This window comes from Scyliorhinus canicula, chromosome 10, assembly GCF_902713615.1.
Source record: "Scyliorhinus canicula chromosome 10, sScyCan1.1, whole genome shotgun sequence".
Classification (NCBI taxonomy): domain Eukaryota; kingdom Metazoa; phylum Chordata; class Chondrichthyes; order Carcharhiniformes; family Scyliorhinidae; genus Scyliorhinus; species Scyliorhinus canicula.
Window position 1 is genome coordinate 191849226 of NC_052155.1, and position 11177 is coordinate 191860402.

Consider the following 11177-nt stretch of genomic DNA (forward strand, 5'->3'; position numbering starts at 1 on the left):
CGGTTCCCAACCCCACTGCCACACTAGTTTAAATCCTCCTGAACAGCACTAACAAACCTCCCGCCCAGGATAATGGAGCCCTTCCAGTTCAGGTGCAACCCATCCTTCTTGTACAGTCCCACCTTCTCCAGAAGACATCCCAGTGATCCATATATCTAAAGCCCTCCCCCCTACACCAGCTGTTTAGTCACATGTTCAACCGTACTATCTCCCTATTCCAAGCCTCACTAACACGTGGCACAGGGAGTTATACTGAAATTCCTACCCTCGGTCCTGCATTTCAGCTCCTGACCGAACTCCCTGAATTGTCTTTGCAGGGCCTCTTCCTTTCCCAGGCTCCTGACTATCGAGTGTCCAACTACTATCACTCGCTTGGACTTAGAAAGTCAAACATTTTATACCATCTGGTTAAACAAGTAACCAAAACAAAACTCACTTTAAACAATTAATGGCAAACAACTTACATAGTGCACTTAACACAATGAAATGTATCATGGAACTTTATGAAACAAAATATGTGACAAGCCACAATGGGACTTGCTATGGGTTACGACACGAGCAGCAGAGTTTTGGAGGAACTCAAATTGAGAGAATGAGATGTGAATGACCAGCCAGGAATGCATTGAAGTCAAGCTCAGATGAGGGTTAAGTAGCAGTTGAGTTGAGACAGGGGCATGAGTCAAGCAATGTTAGAGTTGGAAAAAGACTATCTTAGAGAAGGCACGTTGTGAGTTCTGAAGTTCATCTCGGGATCAAATTGATAATGTGAACACAACAGGTGACAATTACTGACATCTACACATAAACACCTCATACAGCAACAGTTAGATTATATTGTAAACCAAGGTTATCTTGAAGTCAAATAGTCTTTAAAGTAGTTCAATCAATAGTCTAGATTAACTGCTAAATGTGGGTCATTGAGGTTTACAGCCTTCGGCCCAACTTGTCCATGCCACCCAGTTTTTACCACTAAGCTAGTCCCAATTGCCTGCATTTGGCCCGTAACCCTCAATACCCAGCTTTCCCATAGAACTGTCTAAATGCTTTTTAAAAGACAAAATTATATCCGCCTCTACCTCTGGTTCCAGACACTCACCACCCTCTGGGTGAAAAAACTGCCCCTCTGGACCCTTTTGTATCTCTTTCCCCCCCATCCCTCACCTTAAAACCTATGCCCTCTTGTTTTAGACTCCTCTACCTCTGGGAAAAGATGTTGACTATCTACCTTATCTATGCCCCACATTATTTTTTTGACCTCTAAAAGATCACCTAAGCCTGGATCTCACGCTCCAGCGAAAAAAGTCCCAGTCTCTCAAACCTCAAGTCCTGGTGGCATTTTAGTAAATCTTTTCTGCACTCTTTCTAGTTTAATATCATTTCTATAATAGGATGACCAGAACTGTACACAGTACTCCAAGTATGGTCACTGATGTCTTGTACAACTGCAACAAGACACCCCAACTCCTATATTCAATGTTCTGACCAATTAAACCAAGCATGCCAAATGCGTTCTTCACCACCCTGTCCACCTATAACTCCACTTTCAAGGAGCTATGAACCTGTATTCCCTGATCTAGCTGTTCTATAACTCTCCCCAACACGCTACCATTAACTGAGTAGGTCCTGCCCCAAATCGATCAACCAAAATGCATCACCTCACATTTATCTAAATTAAACTTCATCTGCTCAATTGATGAAGATCCTGTTTCAATCCTAGATAACCTTCTTCACTGTCCACTATGCCACCAGTCTTGATGTCATCTGCAAACTTACGAACATCTAAATTCACATCCAAATCATTAACATAAATAACAAATAACAGTGAGCCCAGCACTGATCCCTGAGGCACACCGCTGGTCACAGGCCTCCAGTTTGAAAAATAACCCTCTACAAGTATCCTTTGTCTTCAGTCATCAAGCCAATTTTGTATCCAATTGGCTACCTCACTCTGGATCCCATGAGATTTAACCTTATGCAACAATCTACCATGCGGTGTCTTATCAAAGGCCTTATTAAAGTCCATGTAGACAACGTCTACTGCACTGCTGTCGTCTAACTTCTTGGTTTCCCCTTCAAAAAAACTCAATCAAATTCGTGAGACATGATTTGTCACTCACAAAGCCATGCTGACTGTCCCTAATCAGTCTTTTCCTCTCTAAATGCTTGTAGATCCTGTCTCTCAGAATATATCACAACAACTTACCCACCACAGACCTTAGGCTGGCCGGCCTGTAGTTCCCAGGCTTTTCCCTGCGGCCCTTCTTAAACAAAAGCACAACATTTGCTACCCTCCAATCTTCAGGCACCTCACCTGTGGCTGCCAACAATTCAAATATCTCAGCTAGGGGACCCACAATTTTCACTCTAGCCTCCCACAACGTCCTGGGATACATTTCATCAGGTCCCAGGGATTTATCTACCTTGATATGCTATAAAGCTTCCAGCACCTCCTTCTCTGTAATATGTACACTCCTCAACACATCACTATTTATTTCCCCAAGTTCCCGAATATCCATGCCTTTCTCAACTGTAAATACTGATGAGAAATATTCATTTAGGATCTCACTCATCTCTTGTGGATCCACATATAGATGATCTTGTAGATCCTTAAGGGGCCCTATTCTCTCCCTCATTACTCTTTTGCCCTTTATGTATTTGTAGAAGCTTTTTGGATTCTCCTTTGCCTTATCTGCTAAAGCAATCTTATGACACCTTTTTGCCCTCCTGATTTCTCTCTTTAATCTATTCCGCAACCTCTATACTCGTCAAAGGATCCACTTGATCCCAGTTGCCAATGCATGCCATATGCCTCCTCCTTTTTCACCAGGGCCACAATATCCCAAATCAAATAATTTGATTAGCGATAGTCAACAGGGTTTTGTGAAGGGTAGGTCGTGCCTCACAAACCTTATTGAGTTCTTTGAGAAGGTGACTGATGCACAATCAATAACTCCAGAAGCGAGGTTGGAGACAATTGAAGGCTTTATTGCACGAGATGTTTCCCCCAGCAGCGCAGGTACAGAAGGCAGCTGCTGGGGAGACACGGGCTCTTATACTCCGCCTTACTGGGTGGAACCAGCAGGCAGGCTTAACCCATGAAACAGCAGTCTCGGGTACCTCCCACACCAATGGTCTTACAGCATATTCAAAGGTACCGGACTACCACAGTGACCAAACAGGTGGACGAGGTTAAAGCAGTTGATGTGGTGTATATGGATTTCAGTAAAGCGTTTGATAAGGTTCCCCATGGTAGGCTATTGCAGAAAATACGGAGACATGGGATCAGGGTGATTTAGCAGTTTGGACCAGAAATTGGCTGGCTGGAAGAAGACAAAGGGTGGTGGTTGATGGGAAATGTTCAGACTGGAGTTCAGTTACTAGTGGTGTACCACAAGGATCTGTTTTGAGGCCACTGCTGTTTGTCATTTTTATAAATGACCTGGAGGAGGGCGTAGAAGGATGGATGAGTAAATTTGCAGATGACACTAAAGTCGGTGGAGTTGTGGACAGTGCAGAAGGATGTTACAAGTTACAGAGGGACATAGATAAGCTGCAGAGCTGGGCTGACAGCTGGCAAATGGAGTTTAATGCAGAAAAGTGTGAGGTGATTCATTTTGGAAGGAATAACAGGAAGACAGAGTACTTGGCTAAGGGTAAGATTCTTGGTAGTGTGGATGAGCAGAGAAATCTCAGGTGTCCATGTACATAGCTCCCTGAAAGTTGCCACCCAGGTTGATAGGGTTGTTAAGAAGACGTACGGTGTGTAAGCTTTTATTGGTAGAGAGATTGAGTTTCGGAGCAATGAGGTCATGCTGCAGCTGTACAAAACTCTGGTGCGGCCGCATTTGGAGTATTGCGTGCAGTTCTGGTCGCTGCATTATAGGAAGTATGTGGAAGCATTGGAAAGGGTGCAGAGGAGATTTACTAGGATGTTGCCTGGTATGGAGGGAAGATCTTATGAGGAAAGGCTGAGGGACTTGAGAGAAGGCTGAGGTGACTTAATTGAGGCATACAAGATGATCAGAGGATTAGGTAGGGTGGACAGTGAGAGCCTTTTTCCTCGGATGGCGATGGCTAGTACAAGGGGACATAGCTTTAAATTGAGGGGAGATAGATATAGGACAGATGTCAGAGGTAGGTTCTTTACTCAGAGTAGTATTAGAATTAAAATTAGAGAAATACAGCACAGAACAGGCCCTTCAGCCCACGATGTTGCGCCGAACTTTTGTCCTTAATGTTAATTTGGTTGGTTAATCATAGAATTTTGGACAATTTTTCATGGCCAATCCACCCAACCTGCAAATTTTTGGACTGTGGGAGGAAACCGGAGTACCCGGAGGAAACCCACGCAGTCACGGGGAGGATGTGCAGACTCCACACAGACAGTGACCCAAGTCGAAATCGAACTTGGGACCCTGGAGCTGTGAAGCAATTATGCTATCCACAATGCTACCATGCTGCCCTTAAGAAGTTAACCTACACTCCATTATTCTACCCTAATCCATGTACCTATCCAATAGCCGCTTGAAGGTCCCTAACGTTTCCAACTCAACTACTTCCACAGGCAGTGCATTCCATGCCCCCACTACTCTCTGGGTGAAGAATCTACCTCTGACATCCCCTCTATATCTTCCACCATTTATCTTAAGTTTATGTACCCTTGTAATGGTGTGTTTCACCCGGGGAAAAAAATCTCTGACTGTCTACTCTATCTATTCCCCTAATCATCTTATAAACCTATATCAAGTTGCCCCTCGTCCTTCTCCGTTTTAATGAGAAAAGGCCTAGCACCCTCAACCTTTCCTCGTATGACCTACTCTCCATTCCAGGCAACATCCTGGTAAACCTCCTTTGCACCTTTTCCAAAGCTTCCACATCCTTCCTAAAATGAGGCGACCAGAACTGCACACAGTACTCCAAATGTGGCCTGACCAAGGTTTTGTACAGCTGCATCATCACCTCACGGCTCTTAAATTCAATCCCTCTGCTAATGAACGCTAGCACACCATAGGCCTTCTTCACAGCTCTATCCACTTGAGTGGCAACTTTCAAAGATCTATGAACATAGACCCCAAGATCTCTCTGCTCCTCCACATTGCCAAGAACCCTACCGTTAACCCTGTATTCCGCATTCATAATTGTCCTTCCAAAATGGACAACCTCACACTTGTCAGGGTTAAACTCCATCTGCCACTTCTCAGCCCAGCTCTGCATTCTATCTATGTCTCTTTGAATCCGACAACAGCCCTCCTCACTATCCACAACTCCACCAATCTTCGTATCATCTGCAAATTTACTGACCCACCCTTCAACTCCCTCATCCAAGTCGTTAATGAAAATCACAAACAGCAGAGGACCCAGAACTGATCCCTGCAGTACACCACTGATAACTGGGCTCCAGGCTGAATATTTGCCATCCACCACCACTCTCTGTCTTCTATCGGTTAGCCAGTTTGTTATCCAACTGGCCAAATTTCCCACTATCCCATGCCTCCTTACTTTCTGCACAAGCCTACAATGAGGAACCTTATCAAATGCCTTACTAAAGTCCATGTACACTACATCCACTGCTTTACCTTCATCCACATGCTTGGTCACCTCCTCAAAGAAGTCAATAAGACTTGTAAGGCAAGACCTACCCCTCACAAATCCGTGCTGACTATCCCTAATCAAGCAGTGCCTTTCCAGATGCTCAGAAATCCTATCCCTCAGTACCCTTTCCATTACTTTGCCTATCACCGGAGAAAGACTAACTGGCCTGTAATTCCCAGGGTTATCCCTATTCCCTTTTTTGAACAGGGGCACGACATTCGCCACTCTCCAATCCTCTGGTACCACCCCTGTTGACAGCGAGGACGAAAAGATCATTGCCAACGACTCTGCAATTTCATTTCTTGCTTCCCATAGAATCCTTGGATATATCCCGTCAGGCCCGGGGGACTTGTCTATCCTCAAGTTTTTCAAAACGCGCAACACATCTTCCTTCCTGACAAGTATCTCCTCGAGCTTATCAGTCTGTTTCACACTGTCCTCTCCAACAATATGGCCCCTCTCGTTTGTAAATACTGAAGAAAAATACTTGTTCAAGACCTCTCCTATCTCTTCAGACTCAATACACAATCTCCCGCGACTGTCCTTGATCGGACCTACCCTCGCTCTAGTCATTCTCATATTTGTCACATATGTGTAAAAGGCCTTGGGGTTTTCCTTGATCCTACCTGCCAAAGATTTTTCATGCCCTCTCTTAGCTCTCCTAATCCCTTTCTTCAGTTCCCTCCTGGCTATCTTGTATCCCTCCAGCGCCCTGTCTGAACCTTGTTTCTTCAGCCTTACATAAGTCTCCTTCTTCCTCTTAACAAGACATTCAACCTCTCTTGTCAACCATGGTTCCCTCACTCGACCATCTCTTCCCTGCCTGACAGGGACATACATATCAAAGACACGCAGTATCTGTTCCTTGAACAAGTTCCACATTTCACTTGTGTCCTTCCCTGACAGCCTATGTTCCCAACTTCTGCACTTCAATTCTTGTCTGACAGCATTGTATTTACCCTTCCCCCAATTATAAACCTTGCCCTGTTGCACGCACCTATCCCTCTCCATAACTAAAGTGCAAGTCACAGAATTGTGGTCACTACCTCCAAAATGCTCCCCCACTAACAAATTTATCACCTGCCCTGGTTCATTACCAAGTACTAAATCCAATATGGCCTCCCCTCTGGTCGGACAATCTACATACAGTACTGTGTTAGAAAAGCTTCCTGGACACATTGCACAAACACTACCCCATCCAAACTATTTGATCTAAAGAGTTTCCACTCAATGTTTGGGAATGATGTGGAGATGCCAGCGTTGGACTGGGGTGAGCACAGTAAGAAGTCTTACAACACCAGGTTAAAGTCCAACAGGTTTGATTCAAACACGAGCTTTCGGAGCGCAGCTCCTTCCTCAGGTCTCAGGTCACCCCAGTCCAACGCCGGCATCTCCACATCATTACTACCCTGTGACTTCTGCACCTTTCCAAAATCTGTTTCCCAATCTGTTCCTCCACATCTCTGCTGCTATTGGGGGGCCTATAGAAAACTCCCAACAAGCTGACTGCTCCTTTCCTATTTCTGACTTCAACCCATATTACCTCAGTAGGTAGATCCCCCTCAAACTGCTTTTCTGCAGCTGTTATACTATCTCTAATTAACAATGCCACCCCCCCACCTCTTTTACCATCCTCCCTAATCTTGTTGAAACATCTATAACCAGGGACCTCCAACAACCATTTCTGCCCCTCTTCTATCCAAGTTTCCGTGATGGCCACCACATCGTAGTCCCAAGTACAGATCCATGCCTCAAGTTCACCCACCTTATTCCTGATGCTTCTTGCATTAAAGTATACACACTTCAACCCATCTCCTTGCCTGCAAGTACTCTCCTTTGTCAGTGTTACCTTCCCCACTGCATCACTACGTGCTTTGGCGTCCTGAATATCGGCTTCCTTAGTTGCTGGACTACAGATCCGGTTCCCATTCCCCTGCCAAATTAGTTTAAACCCTCCCGAAGAGTACTAGAAAACCTCCCCCCCCCCCAGGATATTGGTGCCCCTCTGGTTCAGATGCAACCCGTCCTGCTTTTACAGGTCCCACCTTCCCCAGAATGCGCTCCAATTACCAAATACCTGAAGCCCTCCCTCCTACACCATTCCTGCAGCCACGTGTTCAACTGCACTCTCTCCCTATTCCTAGCCTCGCTATCACGTGGCACCGGCAACAAACCAGAGATGACAACTCTGTCTGTCCTGGCCTTTAACTTCCAGCCTAACTCCCTAAACTTGTTTATTACCTCCACACACTTTTTCTTACCTACGTCGTTGGTACCAATGTGCACCACGACTTCTGGCTGCTCACCCTCCCCCTTCAGGATCCTGAAGACACGATCCGAGACATCCCTGGCCCTGGCACCCGGGAGGCAACATACCTTTCGGGAGTCTCGCTCGCGACCACAGAATCTCCTATCTATTCCCCTAACCATTGAATCTCCTATTACTATTGCTTTTCTATGCTCCCCCCTTCCCTTCTGAGCCCCAGAGCCAGACTCAGTGCCAGAGACCTGGCCGCTGGGACCTTCCCCCGGTAGGTCATCCCCCCCAACAGCATCCAAAACGGTATACTTGTTTTGAAGGGGAACGGCCACGAGGGATCCCTGCACTGTCTGCCTGTTAGTTTTCTTTCCCCTGACTGTAACCCAGCTACTCTTGTCCAGTACCTTTGGTGTGGCTACCTCCCTGTAACTCTTCTCGATAACCCCTCTGCCTCCCGGATGATCCGAAGTTCATCCAGCTCCAGCACCTTAACACGGTCTCCGAGGAGCTGGAGTTGGGTGCACTTCCCGCAGGTATAGTCAGCGGGGACACCAGTGGTTTCCCTCACCACCCACATCCTACAGGAGGAGCATACAACTGCCCTAGCCTCCATCCCCTCTTACTTTACAGAATTAGCTGCCCGTGGACCAACTGGACCTCCGCCCTCCAACTCTGCTTCCAGTCAGCTGTACTCTAAACTCCTGGCTCCCTTAACGCTCTTGGATAAATATAGGAAATGAAATGTAAGGAGCACCTTACTCCCTCCTCACCTAACTCCCTCAGTCACCAAACTCTCACTGTAGCACTCAAATGCCACAAGCTCAGCACTCCCTCAGTCACCAAACTCTCACTGTAGCACGCAAATGCCACAAGCTCAGCACTCCCTCAGTCACCAAACTCTCACTGTAGCACTCAAATGCCACAAGCTCAGCACTCCAGTGCAAACAAAGTCTGCACTATAACTAGCTCCTATTTATGCTGTGACTCTGGCCTCTGAAAACTGGCCTAATGCAATTAACAAGCTCCAGCTGCAAGTAAGTACAAGTAGAACCTTGTTTAAAGCCGATTCAAAATTCACCTTCTTATAGACCAAACAGCAACTTAAGTTAATTAACTAAATAAAAGAAATACTAGACTTTAAATAAAAATGAATCCTTATACTCCCTCAGTCACCAAACTCTCACTGTAGCACTCAAATGCCACAAGCTCAGCACTCCAGTGCAAACTGTAAGAGCGTGGAATGCCCTGCCTGCAACAGTGGTGGACTCGCCAACATTAAGGGCATTTAAATGGTCATTGGAAACATTTGGATGATAAGGGAATAATGTAGATGGGCTTTAGAGTGGTTTCACAAGTCGGCGCAACATCGAGGGCCAAAGGGCCTGTACTGCACTGTAATGTTCTATGAATCATCCAGGGTTCTCTACTTCTGCCAGCCTTGCCCTTCACTCTAAAAGGAATGTGCTTACCCTGAAACAGAGGTGCAGTGCAGTTGCAAACAAATCAATTCTGCTTTGTTCTAATCCATATCCTAATGCCTCATTCCTGGTCCCACAGCCTAACAAATCCCCACCCCCAGAGCCTGACTACCCTCCTACCTAATTCCACATATTGGCACCCCCATGCTGATTTCACGATCTAGGCCCCTGCCCTCAATCCCCCAAATCTCCTGATCTTCAATTCCTGCTTCCCCCCCCTATTGCCTCTATAGTTGCATCATGACCACCCCACTCCCCAGCCCAAGGGTCCTCCAGACCCCCTACCCCTCCCCAACCCAAGGGTCCTCCAGACCCCCCCCTCCCTCTCCAACCCAAGGGTCCTCCAGACCCCCCCACCCTCCCTCCCCAACCCAAGGGTCCTCCAGACCCCCCCCACCCTCCCTCCCCAACCCAAGGGCCCTCCAGACGCCCCTCCCTCCATAACCCAAGGGTCCTCCAGACCCCCATCCCAACCCAAGGGTCCCCCAGACCCCCCTCCCCAAACCAAGGGTCCTCCAGACCCCCCTCCCCCCCAAACCAAGGGTCCTCCAGACCCCCCTCCCTCCCCAACACAAGGGTCCTCCAGAACCCCCCTCTCTCCCCAACACAAGGGTCCTCCAGAACCCCCCTCTCTCCCCAACACAATGGTCCTCCAGAACTCCCCTCCCTCCCCAACCCAAGAGTCCTCCAGACCCCCCTCCCTCTCCAACCCAAGGGTCCTCCAGACCCCCCCTTCTCTCCCTCCCCAACCCAAGGGTCCTCCAGACCCCCTCCCCATCTCCCTCCCCAACCCAAGGGTCCTCCAGACCCCCCCCCTTCCCAACCCAAGGGTCCTCCAGACCCCCCCCCCTTCCCAACCCAAGGGTCCTCCAGACCCCCCCCTTCCCAACCCAAGGGTCCTCCAGACCCCCCCTTCCCAACCCAAGGGTCCACCAGACCCCCCTCTTCCCAACCCAAGGGTCATCCAGACTCTCCCTCCCTCCCCAAGGGTCCGCCAAACCCCCTCCCCACCCCCAACCCACCCCCAACCCCAACCCAAGGGTCCTCCAGACCCGCCCACTTCCCGATCCACGGCCTGACTCCGCCTCACAATCGGCCTCTTTGCGGCCGCTCACCTGACAGCCTTTCTTGTGGTGGAAACCAACCACCACGATGTGGAGCACGACCCCGTCGGCTCCCGGCTCCATCCCGCACGCAGCAGCCTCAGCTCCCGGCTCCATCCCGCCCCCCGCAGCCTCGGCTCCCGACTCCATCCCGCCCGCCGGACTGGGACTCGAACCGCCGTCCGCGCACTTCCGCCTCCGAGCCAAAACAAGCGTCGTTAGCACGTCATGACGTCACTCCGCAGGAAGCGGCAGTGGCTGCGCCTGACGTCATCAGAACCGGCTGTCAGCGCATGCGCTGAGCAACTTTGGTTCAGATGGGCCGAGTTCCGGACGGCAATGTTCACTAGCGCTTTTAAAAATCGTGAAACCGGTGTGGTGGCTGCTGAGGGAGAGAGAGGAGGTTGGACCCGGAGAGGAGCTGCCGGCTGGTCACTGGCCAGTGGTTGGAGTAACCCCCGTCCCCACCACCCCTGTGGGCTACCCCCCACCCCCCCCCCCGGGCCCGGCCACCACCCGCTAGCAGCCCACCCAGGGTAATACCCACAGAGGCCCCTAGAGGGGCGGTGCTAGCCAACAGTAACCCTGGCATTAGGGACAGGCGCCAGGGCTAGAGACCCCCCCATGGGTGGCGGGCACTAATGGGGCCAGGGGTGCAGGGACGGGAGGCGGAGCCTGCACTGCCGACTGGGGCCACCATGTATCCCATTGGACCTGGTTGGGCACGGGGGTAAACGCTAACTT

General features: G+C 49.0%; 1 protein-coding gene across 8 annotated transcripts in view; it reads right to left on the reverse strand.

Annotated features, from left to right (window-relative positions):
* The window catches only part of avl9 (AVL9 homolog (S. cerevisiase)), a 183166-nt gene extending 172536 nt beyond the window's left edge, over positions 1 to 10630 (reverse strand). For all 8 annotated transcript variants that reach the window (XR_005462168.1, XM_038810418.1, XM_038810424.1 and 5 more), the window contains exon 1: positions 10446 to 10630. Coding sequence is in view for 7 of the 8 variants with exons in the window: in XM_038810418.1 (XP_038666346.1) it covers positions 10446 to 10583 (138 nt within the window). In the remaining variant the exon portion in view is untranslated. The remainder of the gene's footprint in view (positions 1 to 10445) is intronic.
* Between the last annotated feature and the right edge of the window lie 547 nt (positions 10631 to 11177).